This window comes from Pan paniscus, chromosome 10, assembly GCF_029289425.2.
Source record: "Pan paniscus chromosome 10, NHGRI_mPanPan1-v2.0_pri, whole genome shotgun sequence".
Classification (NCBI taxonomy): domain Eukaryota; kingdom Metazoa; phylum Chordata; class Mammalia; order Primates; family Hominidae; genus Pan; species Pan paniscus.
Window position 1 is genome coordinate 109,336,231 of NC_073259.2, and position 17,154 is coordinate 109,353,384.

Sequence of the window (17,154 nt, forward strand, 5' to 3'; positions counted from 1 at the left end):
AGTATTATGATATTTTCAGCTCTCTTGAATGCCTAAACCCAGACTAAATGCACACAAGAACAAGCCAAATAGGAAAATGCTGTATTTTTAGAGGAAATATAATAGCTAAAATTTATTGAGCACTTGCTATGTGCTTTATTTTCTTTCTTTCATTTAATCTGCCCAACAACCCTATGAGGCCCAGTACTATTACCATCATTGATAGAGGGGTTAAATAATTTGTCCAAAGTCTCATAAGTAATAAGCAACAGGCCAGGTTGAATACCCAGGCTGGCTGGGCATGGTGGCTCACGCCTGTAATCCCAGCACTTTGGGAGGCCGAGGTGGGCGGACCATCTTAGGTCAGGAGTTCGAGAGCAGCCTGACCAACATGGAGAAACCCTGTCTCTACTAAAAATACAAAATTAGCTGGGCGTGGTGGTGCATGCCTGTAATCCCAGCTACTCAGGAGGCTAAGGCAGGAGAATAGCTTGAATCCGGGAGGTGGAGGTTGCAGTGAGCGGAGATCACGCCATTGCACTCCAGCCTGAGCAACAAGAGCAAAACTCCGTCTCAAAAAAAAAAAAAAAAGAAAGGAAGGAAGAAAGAAAACCCAGGCTAACTGCCTCCAAAGTGCAAGCACGTGGCCACTGCTGTGTTCTTGGCGTGAGAAGAGAACAGCACAGGACCGTGGAAGGTCTGCTGTGTGGGGAGTCAGCAGGCAAACATCTAGACCCACGTGTGTCCCTCACTCACTGTGTGGCCCTGGGCAAGTCCCCTAACTTTGGTGCCTGGTTTTTTTTCTGAAAAAATATGGAGATTGGGCCAGATGATCCTTAAGGTCTCTTTCAAAACAGGGTCTCTCTGCCTATTTCCAACTCAAAAAAAATCACATATGCTAAATGGGTGGAATCAGGATAGGATAGCTTCATCCCCTGCATGTACTGAGGAATTTGTGCTTAGCAGGCACCTGGTTATGCTCCAGTATCCAGTTGCTCCTTTTCTCTCTACCACCACTGTTTAATTATGGGAACAATTATGATAAATGTGGTAGACTGATTGCAAAAATGTCTCCAATTCTCCACCCCTCCCTGTGGTAGCCATGCCCTTTGCAATAGGAATTTGCAGCTCTTCGGAGTAGAGACTATTTCCTCCATCCTTAAATATGGACCTTCCTTGTGACTTACTGTACCCAACAAAATGCTGTGGGAGTGGTACTGTGACCATTATGAGCTTAGACCTTGCATTCTACCTGTCTGTCTCAGAACCCTGCTTTACCATGAAAAAAGCTCAGGATAGCCTGATGGATGATGAGAGATGCTGTGAAGCAGAGCCAGGTAGTTGGGTCATTTAAGCCAAAACTGTGCTAGATTAGCCAGCCCCCAGCCAGTCTGCCAGCTGACCACAGACACATGAATGAGCCCAGCCAAGATCAGCCAAGACCAATCCAGAATAGCAGAGCCACTCAGCCAACTGTAGACTTGTTGCATGCCACTGTGGTTGTTTTACAAGCAACTTCATTGTGGCAAGAGATAACTGATACAGTGAGCTTCCAGGTTTCAAGGTGAGGCAGAAAGTCTAGTATATAAATTATTCTTGTACTAATTGGAACAATTAATTAATCAGAAAAAATTAATCTAGGTTACAAGTGACAGAAAGCTGACTCAGCCTTGCCTATACACACAAGGGGATATATTGCCTTATGTTACTGAAAAGTCCAAGCGTTGGGGAAGTCTCAAAAAAAAAAAATTTCCTCTCATGTAACAGCTAAGAATCAAACAGACTACAGCTGGGGGTTCTGCTGTCTTCCACTTTTGGCTTCCAAGGATTCTTCAATCATTATTTCCCAGCCAATAGGAGAGAGAAAGAAAGAATCCAAGGCAAGCAGCTTTATCTTTTAGCAAATGACCTGGAAGTTACGCAGAGCACTTCCCATGGGGCTGACCTTGATCACAAGGCTGTATCTAGGTGCAGGGGGGCAGGAGAGTAGAATGGATCTGGGGAAATGAAGATTGTAATGTACAGATGCATAATCAAGTAAACTTTGAGATGAGTCTTCTTTTTCTAAAAGATGAATGGAACAATGAATTCTACGGAACAATTAACAGCTTCTGCCACACACTACTCACCAGCTATATTATCTCCATGGCACTTACTGCATCTGACAGTCTATAAATTCACATGTTTTTTTCTTTTTGTCCCTCCAAACTAGAACCTGAAAGTAAATAAATTTTTCTTTTCCAATTGGTGTCTGAGGCACTCACTTTTCTTTCTGATCCACTTTGGATGTGAGTGGATCCAAATTTTCCTGGTTTCTAGTACTCCTGAGATTCCAGTCCTACTTCTTCTTGGGGCTCCCAGGATTCAAGAGTAAGGTGTTGTCTTTCCTGATTCCATTTCATAGAGGACTTCAGAATGAGAGGCAGAAGGAATTACAGAGAGACATATTTTTTAAAAAAAATTAATAGACTTTATTTTTATAGTGGTTTTAGGTTTATAGAAAAATTGAACAGAAAGTACAGAGAGTTTCCATATGCCTACTTTCCCTCCCCGCACAATTTTCTTCATTAATAATATGTTGCATTAGTCATGTATCTATAATTACAGTGTCATAAAAGTAGTGTCACTGACCTAAGAATGCCCTGTGTTCCACCTAATGATCCCTCCCTTCTTTCCCCCACCCACTCTAGTACCACTGATATTTTTATTGTCTCTACAGTTTTAACTTTTCTAGAATGTCATAGTTGGAGTCTTAAAGATGAAGCCTATGTAGCCTTTTCAGATTGGTTTCTTTCACTTTGCAATAGCCTGATAGTTAGCTCGTTTCTTTTTATCCCGGAATAATATTCCATTGTCTAAATGTTCCATGGTTTGTTTATCCATTGAAGAACATCTTGGTCACTTCCAATTTTTGGCAATTATGAATAAAGCTGCTATAAATATTTGTGTGCTGGTTTTTGTGTGGCTATAAGTTTTCAGTTCATTTGGATGAGTACTTAAGAGCACAATTGCTGGATCATATGGTAAACCTATGTTTCGCTTTCTAAGAAATAGGTGTCTCCTAAAGTGGCTGTGCCATTTTGTATTCTCACCAGCAATGAATGAGAATTTCTGCTGCTCCACGTCCTTTCCAGCATTTAGTGTTGTCAGTATTTTGGAGTGGAGCCACTGTAATAGGTGTGTAGTGGTATCTTGTTATTTTAAATTTCAATTCTCTAATGACATATGATGTTGAGCATCTTTTCATACTGTATATATTCTGCATTGAGGTGTCTGTTCAGATCTCTCATTCATTTTTTAATTGGGCTATTTGTTTTTTATTGTGGAGTTTTAAGGGTGTTTGCATATTTTGAATACAAAACTTTTATTAGATATGTGTTTTGCAGATATTTTTCCCAGTCTGTGGCTTGTCTTATTCTCTTAAGATGCATTTTTAAGTGTATCTTTAAAGGTATTCTGTCACCCAGATCAGTGCATATGGCATATGAGAGACTGAGAAATGTCCACTCCTAGGTCTTTCCTTCACTAATATTGAAAACTAATTATTGGATATACAGAAGAAGTTCTGGGAGCAACTCTAATAAATTACTTACTTGACTTTATATCATGCAACATTCAAAATATGTTTGTGTACATTACTTTTTTGTTGCAGGGTTAATTTTTCATATTTTACAGCATTAGTTTCACACATTTTACAAAGTCACATGGCTAAGTGAACCTCCTAGGATCAGCACCCAGGTTTTCTGACTCCTAGTCTGAGACACTTTCCAATCCATCCCATTGACTGTTATCATCAAGACTTTGTATTTGACTTTTTTAATTCTTACTCACATATTTGTGTTCAGAGGAAGGCTTAGGTTTCCAATCTTATGAGCTACATACAAATCTTAAATTATCGGCAGAAATTCTACATTGTTTTGGTTGCAAATGACAGAACCCAACTCAAATTGGCTTAAACACAAAAGAGGGAATTAGTGAACTAAGGTTACTGAAAGTCCAAGGACTGGATGGATCCAATAAGCTAATCAATACTTATTATCAATTTCTCTCTCCCTGTTCCCTCTGTTTTCCTTTGCATAGGCTTCATTCTCAGGCCGACCTCTCCATGAAGTGACAACGAGGACCACCAAAAACTTCAGGCTCCTAGCATCCTGGCAAATCTAAGAAAAAGAAGCACCTTCTTACCTATGGCTTAGCTCTAGTAAAAGTTCAGCTCAGGGGCTTGGCCCAGCTTGGGGTACCTGCCCATCTCTAAGCCAATGATGTTGTCAAAGAAATGCAGCCTAGGACACAGACCTTCCCTGGACCCTAGCTCGAACCTCAGACACTAAGAGTGAAGGCAGATTGATTCTTCAAAGGAAAATCAGGATGCTGTTTCCTGAAAAGGGGTCCCCAACCCCCGAGCCACGGACCGGTACCGGTTCATGGCCTGTTAGGAACTGGGCTGCGCAACAGGAGGTGAGAGATAGGCAAAAGAGCATTACAATCTGAGCTTCGCCCCCTGTCAGATCAGCGGTGGCATTAGATTCTCATAGGAGTGGAACCCCATTGTGAACTGCGCATACAGGGATCCAGCTTGCAGTGCTTCTTATGAGAATCTAACTAATGCTTGTTGATCTGAGGCAGAACAGTTTCATCCTGAAACCACCCCCTCACTCGCAGCCCCCAGTCTGTGGAAAAATTGTCTTCCACGAAACCAGCCCCTGGTGCCAACAAGGTTGGGGACTGCTGCTGAAAAGAGAGGACAAGGAAATCTACAAATATCTACAACAGCCAAGCATTTATTTATCTTTTTTTCCTTTTTTTGAGACGGAGTCTCGCTCTGTCTCCCAGGTTGGAGTGCAGTGGCATGGTCTCAGCTCACAGCAATCTCTGCTTCCTGGGTTCTAGCAATTCTCCTGACTCAGCCTCCTGAGTAAGTGGGACTACAGGCATGTGCCACCACACCTGGCTAATTTTGTATTTTTAGTAGAGACAGGGTTTCATCATGTTGGCCAGGCTGGTCTCAAACTCTGACCTCAAGTGATCCACCCACCTCAGCCTCCCAAAGTGCTGGGATTACAGGCGTGAGCCACCATGCCTGGCCAATTTATCTAAATTTGCCCCTATTAGTTTACACTCTTAAGATGTGGGATAGTGTGGGGACATGAAACAGAGCACTGAACATGAAGTTAGAAGACCCAGCTTCAACTCTTTCTACCATTTAGCAGTTCTCTGAGCCTCAGATCCCTCATTTAAAATGAGGCTACTTATAAAGAACAAAGCTAGAGGTATCACATTACCTGACTTCGAATTATATTGCAAAACTATAGTAACCAAAAACATAATATACTGGCATAAAAATAGACACATAAAACAATGGAACAAGATGGAGAACCTAGAAATAAATCCACATGTTTACAGTCAACTCCCCCCTCCTTTTTTTTTTTTTTGAGATGAGTCTCACTTTGTTGCCCAAGCTGGAGTGCAGTGGCATGATTTTGGCTCACTGCAACCTCCGCCTCCTGGATTCCAGTGATTCTCTCACCTCGGCCTCTGGAATAGCTGGGATTACAAGCGTGTGCCACCACATCTGGCTAATTTTTTGTATTTTTAGTAGAGATGGGGTTTCACTATGTTGGCCAGGCTGGTCTCAAACTCCTGACCTCAAATGATCCGCCCACCTCGGCCTCCCAAAGTGCTGGGTTACAGGCAAGAGCCACTGTGCCCAGCCAGTCAATTCTTTTTTTGACAAAGGCATCAAGAACATACATTGGGGAAAGGACAGTGTCTTCAACAAATGATGCTGGGAAAACTGGATATCCACATGCAGAAGAATGAAACTAGACTCCTTTCTCTCATCATATACAAAAATCAAATCAAATCAAAATGACTTAAATACTTAAATCTGAGACCCCAAACTATGAAATTACTAGAAGAAAACATTGAGGAAATGCTCAAGGACATTAGTCTGGACAAAGATTTCCTGAGTAAGACCTCAAAAGCATAGGCAGCCAAGGCAAAAATGGACAGATGAGATTACATCAAACTATAAAAGCTTCTGCACAGCAAAGGAAACAACCAACAAAGTGAAGAAACAATCCATGGAGAGAAAATATTTTCAAAGCCCATCTGGCAAGGGATTAATAACCAGAATATAGAAGAAGCTCAATAGTAAAAATAAATGTGATTTAAAAAATGGGCAAAATATTTGGATAGACATTTCTGAAAAGAAGACATACAAATGGCAAATAGGCATGTAAAAAGGTGCTCGACATCACTTATCATCAGAGAAATGCAAATCAAAACTACAAGTAGTCCCAGCTACTTTGGATGCTGAGGCAGGAGGATGCCTGAGCCTAGGAGTTCAAGGCTGCAGTGAGTTATGATCATGCCACTGCACTCCAGCCTGGGAAATGCTCAAGTCTGACAAACAAAACAAAATTTTAAAAAGCCCCACAAACCACTACAATGAGGTATCATCTCACTCCGGTTAAAATGACTTTTATAAAAAAGACAGGCAATAATGGGTGCTGGTGATAATGTGGAGAAAGGGAACTCTCATATGTTGTTGGTGGAAATGTAAATTAGTACAACGGCTATGGAGAACAGTATAGAGAGTCCTCGAAAAACTAAAATTAGACCTATGATATGATCCAGCAATCTCACTGCTGGGTATATATCAAAAGAAAAGGAAATCAGCATATCAAAGAGATATCTGCATTCCAATATTTATTGCAGTACTATTCATAATAATCAACATAGCCTCAATCTAAGTGTTCATTAATGGATGCATGGGTAAAGAAAATGTAGTAAATATACACAATGGAATATTATTCAGCCATAAAAAATATGAAATCCTATCATTTGCAACAGCATGGATGGAACTGGAGGATGTTATGTAAAATGAAGTAAGCCAGGCACAGAAAAACAAATAATATGAGTGTTCTCACTCATATGTGGGAGCTAAAAAAATTGATCTCATGGAGATAGAATGTAGAATGATGGTTACCAGAAGCTGGGAAGGGTAGTGGAGGAAGCATAAAAAGGGGCTGGTTATTGGATACAAAAATACAATGAAATTGAAGGAATAAGATCCAGTGTTTGGTAGCATAATAGAGCAACTGTAGTTAACAATAATTTATTGCACATCTCAAAATAACTAGAAGATGGGAGCTGGATTGTTTCTAACAAAAAGAAATAATAAAAGCTTGAGGTGATGAATATCCCAATTACCCTAATTTGACCATTACACATTGTATACTTGTATTAAAATATCACATGTAGCCCATAAATATATATAATTATTATGTATCCATAAAAATAAAAAATAAAAAGGCTAATACTATCATACTACTATATCAGAGAGATGAATAGAAGAATTAAATAAAGAATTAAATAATAATGTTTACAAACATTTATGTAAAGACTAGACAGTAATAAGAATAAACACTTTCTGTAGCACATGGTATGTGTTGGACAATGTTCTAGGTGCTGTAGTATATGTTAAGTCAGTGATTCCCACACTAGAGCCTGCCTCAGAATCACCTGGAAGGCTTATGAAAGCAGTTTGCTGGGCCCCATCCCCAGAGTTCTTGATTCAGGAGGGTTGGAGCAGGGCCTGAGAAGTTACAGTGCTAACCAAGTTCTCATGAGGTGCTGATACTGCTGGTCAGGGACCACACTTGAGAAGCAATGTATGAGGTCATTGCCTCCTCATAACCACCCCATGAGGGGCACTAGTATCCCCCCTATTGATGAGTAAATGGAAGCTCCTAGAGCAGTGGCAGCCCAAGTGTGTGAGCCTGGGAGGGCTGGGTGCAGAGTCCAAGCTCCTTTGTACTGTGATGTAGCGCCTTGTGTTCAAAGAAGCAATCACACTGTAACAATGGAAACCAAAACCAAACCAAGAGAAAGGTGAGAAAATAAAGGGGAGATACAACCCAGTGGTGAGACTACTCATCCTTCCTAAACATGATGCCAACAGTTTAGCTAATGATCAAAAGAAAGGATAAAAATCATAAACAGGGGTAGGTAAAAGTATGTGGATGTTTAAATTGTTCTAAAAGCAGGTTAATTTAGATTATCCTCTGAGATATCTTACTTTAAAGAATAAGGAAATTAAAGTCCATGACAGAAATGCAACTGGTGAGTGAAAGTGAGGAAGGAAAACAAGCTGAATACAGACCACAGTGGTGTGTGTGTGTGTGTATGTGTGTGTGTGTTCAGGGATAGGGAAGGTATTTGAATACCAACTGAAAAACTGCACTGACTCCCTTATAAAAAGTTGAGTCACTCAACTGGGCGCGGTAGCTCATGCCTGTAATCCCAGCACTTTGGGAGGCCGAGGCAGGTGGATCACTTGAGGTCAGGAGTTCGAGACCAGCCTGGACAACATGGCGAAATTCTGTCTCTACTAAAAATACAAAAATTAGCCAGGCATGGTGGCGGGCGCCTGTAATCCCAGCTATGTGGGAGGCTGAGGCAGGAGAATCACTTGAACCTGAGAGGTGGAGGTTGCAGTGAGCCGAGATCACGCCAGTGCACTCCAGCCTGGAAGACAGAGTGAGAGTCTGTCTCAAACAACAGAAACAACAACAGCAACAACAAGTTGAGTCACTCACTGCATTAAACAATAAAAGCAGCTGCAGACGCAACAAAAAAATAATCTGCTGCCTATGAGGCATGTTTAAAACCAAAGACGAGAACAGCCTTCTGCCTGAGGAATATTCTGAGGCAGAGGCTACACACTGAGCTTTCCACAGGGGCCAGGTATCCACCTTAAGTCATGACATGGGCCTGGGGTAGGACAAAAAGGAAGGAGTGGTGTGCACAGAGACAAAGTGGTGGCATCAAAGAGCCACTACTACTCAACTCCAGCTGGTTGTTGCTTCTCAAAATATGGGCCCAGTATTGCAGTTTTCTTTTTTTTACTTTTCAAGAGAAGTTGAAAATCTAGAGTTTTACCTAAAATTTTCAGATTTTTAACAAATTAAAACATTTGTGATTCTGCTGAGAGAGTATCTGATTATAAAAAATAAAAATAAATTTCAAGAATATCATCTGGTATGCTGGGCATGGCAGCTCATGTCTGTAATGCCAGCACTTTGGGAAGCTGGAATAGGAAGATCACTTGAGCCCAGTAGTTCGAGATCAGCCTGGGCAACACAGCAAGACTCACCTCTAAAAATGTTTTTAAAATTAGCTGGACATGGTGATGCACACCTGTAGTACCTGTAGCTACCAGGGAGGCTGGGGTGGGAGGATTGCTTGAGCCAAGGAGCTTGAGGTTGGCAGTAAGTGACGATTGTGCCACTGTACTCCAGCCTGGACAACGGAGCGAGGCACTGTCTTAAAAAAAAAAAGAAGAAGAAGAATATGTTTGGTAAACAAAACTTATCTGTGGGCTACCTGAGCTTATAGGCCCCACAAATCTGCAATTTCTGGTCTAATGTTTCTAATGCCTGAGCTTCAAAATAAGGAAAGGAGAATAGAAGCTCTGTGGTCTCAGGGCTGAACATGATCACACAATGCAAAGGGAAACAATACTTAGTGTTTCTGTAACTCCTCTGTATTGGTTACAGGGGACTTTGCCTGCTTTATATTGAATGGTCTTCTTAGCAACCGTTAAGGGAAAAGGCAGAACTAGTTATTATGCCTGCTTTAAAGATGAGGAAACTGAGGCTGAAAGGTTAAGTCAGTTGCCCAGTTACTGGCTAATACATGAAAAATGCTAGAACTGGGACCCAGTTGTCCCAAATCCAAACTCCATGCTCTCACTGCTTCCTGATTTACACACACTGTCAACAATACACAGTTTTCTCAAGAAGAGATGCGTGGATCAGCTTTCCTTACTACCACAGTCAAGAACTACTCGGCTGGGCAGGAGGATCGCTTGAGCCCAGGAGTTCAAGACCAGCCTGGGCAATGTAGTGAGACCCCTGTCTCTATTTAAGAAAAAACCAACAAAGAATTACTAAAACTTTCTCTTCTCTTTCTTTTTTTTACATTCACTTCCTTGGTCCCTTGTTCTGAGTCAAATCCTCTCTGCCCTGATACACAGCACTCCTTGAACTGCTTTCTAAACAAGACCATGCCACTAGGTCGACTTGCCCCCTTCCAGATCACCACATACAATGTGTTAATTACTAGACTTGATCTTAGCCAAAAGGCTGAGAAGTGATACAATGTGTTAATTAATCTTTTAACTGTCTCATATGACTGTTGACTTTCTCATATGTCTATCTCACTTTACAGATGAGAAAACCAAGGCTCTTCTTACCTCTGAGCTTCATCTTGTCCCTATTCTTTCCTATTATTAGTCCAAGGATGCTAAAGATGATACCCATGGCCAATGCTAATTTGACAGGGTGTGGCTTTGCCTTGGAAACTAAAAGTAACCAAATTTGTCTCAACCGTTTTGAGACAAATGCCTATACTCCTCCCTCTACCTAGATAACACCATTCATGTCCATTCCTTGCCTGGCTAATTCCTATTCATTTTCCAGGTCTCAGCTTAGATGTCACTTCCCCCAAGAAGCCTTCTCTGGATTCCACTTTCTTATCTAGGCTGGGTAAACTCCTCATGTGCTTTCTTCCCTTCCTTTCCCTCCTCTCCCCTCCCTTCCTTTCCTTTACTTTCCCTTCTTTCTCCCTCTCCTTCCTTCCTTTTTTTTCTTTCAAGACAGGGTCTCACTCTGTTACCCAAGCTGGAGTGCAGTCGCAGGATCACAGCACTGGAGCCTTGACCTCCTGGATCAAGTGTTCCTCCCACTTTAGCCTCCTGAGTAGCTGGGACTACAGGTGCACATCCCCATGTCTGGCTAATTTTTGTATTTTTTGTAGAGATGGGATTTCACCATGTTGCCCAAGACTGGTCTCAAATTTCTGGGTTCAAGCAATCCTCTCACCTTGACCTCCCAAAGCTCTGGGATTACAGGCATGAGCCACTGGGCCTAGCTCTCACATGCTCTTAAAGTTTCTTGGCTTGAAATTGCAGCACGCTAAGCAATAAGGAAACAAAAATTAAAAAGCAAAACTTCCAGGAGCGCCCTATAAAGCTTAAGAATAAAAGAATGAAAAAATAATGTATGTTATTTACTGGCTGGAGTAGTTAGGACAGGCAGAGCCCTAATGGAAAAAGGATATAAAGGATGGTATAGGATATTCAAAGGCCTTGACAGAGGACAAACGCTGGAGGCAAGGAAATGTTTATAAGAAACACTCGTGCTCTTCACGGATGCTTTCGGTATTCCATTAAAGCTTAGAAACTTAGTTTTGAGAGATACCAAAAATCATGTGGTGCAATTCACATCCAATGCTGGAACTATATTACTCTTAAATTTGTCCGGGTCAATGTAAGTATTATAAGCTTTGGTAATTCAACAGACATTCATTAAACAACTCTTATGTTCAAGGGAACTGATGACACAAAGTTGAAAAAGTATAAGGTGTCAGCCCTTAAGGAACTTGTCAGGTAGCCAGGTAGTAGAGAATAAATGGTCATTTATTTATCCACTTAGCAAACATTTATTTCATGCTCTATGCACCAACACAGTATCTTGAAAGACTGGTATTATTGTCATCTCTATTTTATAGATGAGGAGATTGGGTCTCAGAAAGGTTAAGTAATTTCTGAGCTTGCGCAATTATGGTGTCTGGCACATTCTAAGCATCTTTTATCCATTAGCTTATTTACTCTGCATAATCACCATCCGTGAGGTAGCTACTTTTGTTAGCTTCATTTACATATACGGAAATGTCACTCTGAAAGGGTAATTGACCCTACTAATAAATGGCAGAACCAGGATTACCTCCAGACAACCTGGTTCCAGCATCTATGCTCTCAACCACCATGTTCTATTGACATATTGTTAAGCCAGTCAGAGTCAAGTCAGTGTATGAGGGTCATGTAATGAAGAACAATGCAAACAATAAATGGTCAATATAACATGTGTCAGTTCTTTCAGTTTCTTTGATTTTTCTCTTCACTCCTTATTGTCCAGTTAACTCCATTACCAAAAATAAATTGCAGAGAAGGAAAATGGCACAATGATGTGGGGGTGATTTTGGCAACAGGTTGGGAAAATATTGCTTTGAGTGGGGGCTTCTACCCTCAGTTAACTGCAGGCTTCTAACTCTCTGAAACGTGCACATTTTAGTGTGGATGAGCTTCTTTGCATCTTTCTGGGAGAAGTTCTACAGCTTTCTTAGATTTCCCTGTGACCCATAAAAGGCTTTTAAAAAAAAAAAAGACCAATTATTAGCCTACTGAAAGCCAATGGAACATTAGGCACGTCAATATTTTATTATAAAAAAATCTATAAATGCTATGGAGGCATTAAAATATTTAGAACAACCCTGTGGTGACACAGAAAATGTTGATGTGATAATGCCAATAACAATTTGAAAGTGTTATGTTCACTTTCTCAACTCTGATTACCTCCTCAATCCATGCATATTTCACTTCCTTTCTTCCAACTAGACTGTACTTAGCAAGGTCACCAGTGACCTTCACCTTGTCAGATCCAGCAACCACTTCTCTATCCTCGAATTTGCAGTATAGTTGGCCACCAGCTCTGCTTCCATGCCATAACTAGTCTGTTTCTACCTTACTGGCTCTCTTTCCCAGTCGCAAATGCCTCACACTTGAGGTATTTAGGTGTATTTAAGTCACGTCTGCAGCCCAGACTGCTACAGTGAGCTCTGTACAACAATATATCCAATTGTCTACTTAACATCACTCCTTGACTAAAATGTAAGCATCTCAGACCAAGTATTTCCAGTCTGGGCATGGTGGCTCACCCCTGTAATCCCAGCACTTTGGGAGGCCAAGCCAAGAGGACTGCTTGAGTCCAGAAGTTTGATACCAGCCTGGGCAATATAGCAAGATCCCATCTCTACAAATAATAATAATAATAATAATAATAAAAGAGCTGGGTGTGGTGGTGCATGCCTGTAGCCCTAGCTACTTGGGAGGCTGAGGTGGGAGGCTCACTTTAGCCCAGGAATTGAAGGCTGTGAATATTTTCAAATAATTATTAATACTATTATTGCCTTTCTCGTTTGGCTCCCAGAACAGTACCTGGTCCACAGAGGACTCTCAAGAAATAGTTGCTGAATGAATGAATGTAAAATGGGGTAAATAATTATATTTTTAAATTATTTTTTAAAATTGTACATATATATATATAACTGTACAATTTAACAACATGCTATGTGTAGACAGTAAAGTGATGGGAAAAACACCAAACATTAACAGCGGTTGTGCATGAAATTAAAAGATTTTTCTTAAAACTCCTTCTCTATTTTTCAATTTTATTTACAGCGTAGTGGTTAAGAATACCAAAATTTAGAGTCTGAGTGAAGACTGCCAGTTACCAGCTGCACAATCTTGGTTTCCTCTTGTGTCAAATTGGCTTAAAAATATACACAGTACCGGCCAGGCGCGGTGGCTCACACCTGTAATCCCAGCACTTTGGGAAACCGAGGCGGGCGGATTGCCTGAGCTCAGGAGTTCGCGACCAGCCTGGGCAACAAGGTGAAACCCCGTCTCTACTAAAATACAAAAGAATTAGCCGGGCGTGGAGGCGGGTGCCTGTAGTCCCAGCTACTTTGGACGCTGAGGCAGGGGAACTGCTTGAACCCGGGAGGCGGAGATTGTAGTGAGCCGAGATCGCGCCACTGCCCTCCAGCCTGGGAGACAGAGTGAGACTCCGTCTCAAAAAAAAAAAAAAAAGTATATATCTATATATAGATATATAGATAGACGCAGTACCTCCTTTGTATTAACATCCCTAATAAGCTTTACTGTGAAATTATGGATGAAAGGATCTTTGCACGATGCAGGGTACGTAGTGAGGGACAGTAATGTTAGTTGATAACGATGACAGGTATGTTTTATTTTATAATGAAAATACATTTGTCTTCTAAACCTTTACCGAAGGGAGTGAAAAGAACACCTCACCCAAACGCCCGCCCTTATGTGCGCAGCCCCGCCTCCTGTAGGCCCCCGCCAAAGGGTGCGCCTGCGCCGTTCTATTTTTCCGTCCACGTGACCCACTCAGGCTCCTCCTTGTCTCCAACATGGCGGCGCCCAGGGGCTCAAGCCGCACGTGAGAAAGTCTGGGCATCTGGGAATCGGAGAGTATAGCCTGTGAGCCGCTTTCCCCTCCTTACTGTCGGTTGCATCCCTTCGACACTCCCGAGGCCGTCGCGGGCCACTGGCCCTCTGCAGCCATGAAGACAAAGCCCGTTTCCCACAAGACCGAGAACACCTACCGGGTGAGCGCGGGAGCTTAGGCAGGGAGCCGCGGGTCTCCGCTGCCTCAGTCGTGAGACAGGCTCTGAGCGAGATTCCAGGGGCCTCAGACTTCTAGGCCGAGTGTGTCACTTTCCTGGAGGCTCCGGCGAAAGAGGGAGACACTGAATGTAGTAAACATGGGTTGGGGGAGGAAAGAAGTCTGGACAGCAAGTTTCACCCATGTTTTATGGGGTCTGGCCAGTCCTGGGAATTTCCTGTAGTCCAGAATTAAATTCACTATTCCAAGAGATTGCTTAGGACCAATTCTCCCCTGCTCTTTTATCTTTAAAGACCGAATTGGGCGAGTCGGCTGGCGGTGAGTGATTCCCAGCTAAGGGCAAATATACAGCGCTTTCTCTGTTTGCCCCTTGATAGATTGTTTCCAGGTCTTCGTTAGGATACAATCATAGGTCTGTATATGTTTAAAAACACTTTTATTGCAGCGACTTTGCTAGGTCCCCATGCTTATGGGAGGGTATGAAACCTAATAGATCTAGCGAGACTAATTGCCAGCATCCACCTAGGCTCACCAGTCTAGCAATGGAAATTTTATTTGAAATGACATAGCTGAGAGAAATTATGCAAACATATAGAAGTATTCATTATCTTTGAACAGTGATGCAGTAAATTTGTTTATGGCCGTATGTTTTTCAGTTTATTTTTCCACTTATCCTTTGTGATTAGAGATGCCTACATGCAGCATTCAAATAGATATTAAAGATCTGATAAATATTAAATAATTATGTATCTTAAATATACTTTCCCTTCCAGTTTCTTACATTTGCTGAACGACTGGGGAATGTTAATATTGATATTATTCACCGGATTGATAGAACTGCAAGCTATGAGGAGGTAAGAGAATGTGATACTAGTCAGTCTTCAAGTGTTCATGGTGTTTTAGTTTCTTCTGTTAGTAGAAGTGAATTGTTTTTCAAGGTATTCCTTTTTGGACATGAAATGCTTTAGACCTGTGCTGTTTCATACAGTAGCCACATATGACAAATTGGATTTAAAGTAAATTAAAAATTTGGGTGCCCAAATGTGGCTAGTTGCTAACATATTGAATAAATATAGAATTGGAACATTTTCATCTTTGCAGAAAGTTCTATTGGGTGAAGCTCTATTAGACAATTGACTTGACTTTCAGCTTCCTTTGTGATTCTAGCCTCTCCCTTTCCCTTATGCATTCCAAGCACTGCTGCAGATCCATATTCCTGAAGCTATAACTTTAAAGTGATTTTGAGGAAGCCCTTTTCCCAGGGCTTAATTTTCTCCTTTATAAAAATAAAGGGGCTAGACTACATAATATTTTCCAGTTTTAACCATACTCTGACTCTGTCATCCCTTTATTTTATTTTTATTTATTTATTCATTTTTTTGAGATGGAGTCTTGCTCTGTCTCCAGGTTGGAGTGCAGTGGCGTGATCTTGGCTCACTGCAATCTCCACCTCCCAGGTTTAAGCGATTCTCCTGCCTCAGCCTCCCGAGTAGCTGGGATTACAGGTGCGTGCCACCACACTCAGCTAATTTTTGCATTTTTAGTAGAGACGGGGTTTCAACATGTTGGCCAGGATGGTCTCAATCTCCTGACCTCGTGATCTGCTTGCCTTGGCCTCCGAAAGTGCTGGGATTACAGGTGTGAGCCACCACGCCCGGCCTTGTCATCCCTTTATGCAGAAGTCTTTTTCTGCATCATGTCATTATTCCTCCTAGCCTTTTAAGGTCCTGTGTAACATGCCTATACCTTGGCGATCCAATCTCAGTTCTTAATATTCTTCTTTACTATAATCAGACTCCACTCACTGTGTCTTTGAATGCATTATCTCTACCATATAAATTCAATGTGTTAAATGATGTTGTCTAGGTGAGCACATTGTGCTTTGGGAACTCATAGTAAAGGGAACCTAACCTACATTCTTTAGGGGTGTCAAAAAGGGTGATCTAGACGAGGCGACACCTGAATTGCATCTTGTTTATATAGGTTTTAACATGATAAAGAGGACAGGAAAGGCTGTTCCAGGCGGAGGGAGAAGCCTATATAAAGGAACAGAAGCTAGAGAATGCATGTCACATTCAAGAAACTGCAAAGCAGTGCAGTGTGGTTATAGGTGTGTATAGGGTGTTTTTTTGTATTCATAGTGACTGGGATGGGGCAAGGGGGTAGCTGGTGAGATAAAGCTGGAGAGGTAGGCAAGGATCATAAAGGGCTTCATATGTCAAGCTAAGTTTGGGTTTTATCCTGAAGCCATAGGGACTTAGAGTTCTAGGACTGTAAGCAGAGGAATGAATGACATGATCAGGTTTAAATTTCCAATCTCTGGCTTTAGTGTGGAGAAAAGAGCAGGACTGCAGTCCTGCATCATGTCATGATTCCTCTGCTAGCCTTTTAAGGTCCTGTGTAACATGCCTTTAACTTGGAGATCCAATCTCAGTTGTCCAGTTGTGAGGATTTGACTGTCATCTAAGTAAGAAATGATTATGGTAGCAGGAATCAAGATAGAGAGAAGAGAAAGATTCCAGAGATATTGAGGAAGTAGAATGAATGGATAGGACTTGTGACCTGCTGGGTTTGCAGCAAGGAAGATAATGAGGTTAAGGCTGAATGGTTGAGGATGTTACTCATCAAGATATATTTATAGGTAAAGGAGCACAAGGTTGTAAAAATAAGATAATTAGTTCCATTTGGGGCTTGAGTTTGAAATATCTGTGGCCATCCAAATGATAGTGTCCAAGAGATGTTTGTATATATGGATCTGGAGTATAGGTGACTTCAGAGGTGAAATTACAGATTTGGCATTTAGAATATGGTTAATAGTTTAAGCCACAGGAGAGGTTGAAAGTATCAAGAGGCAGTGTTAAGAAGGCAGAGAAGACAGCCTGAAATTAGAATCCTG

At 41.5% G+C, this 17,154-nt stretch overlaps 1 protein-coding gene across 1 annotated transcript in view; it reads left to right on the plus strand.

Moving 5' to 3' along the window:
- The first annotated feature begins 14,010 nt into the window (after nucleotides 1-14,010).
- UTP20 (UTP20 small subunit processome component) overlaps nucleotides 14,011-17,154 on the plus strand; it is a 107,821-nt gene continuing 104,677 nt past the window's right edge. The window contains exons 1-2 of the mRNA XM_003832597.4: nucleotides 14,011-14,241; nucleotides 15,032-15,112. Of these exons, the coding sequence (XP_003832645.3) occupies nucleotides 14,197-14,241; nucleotides 15,032-15,112 (126 nt within the window). The 5' untranslated portion in view covers nucleotides 14,011-14,196. The remainder of the gene's footprint in view (nucleotides 14,242-15,031; nucleotides 15,113-17,154) is intronic.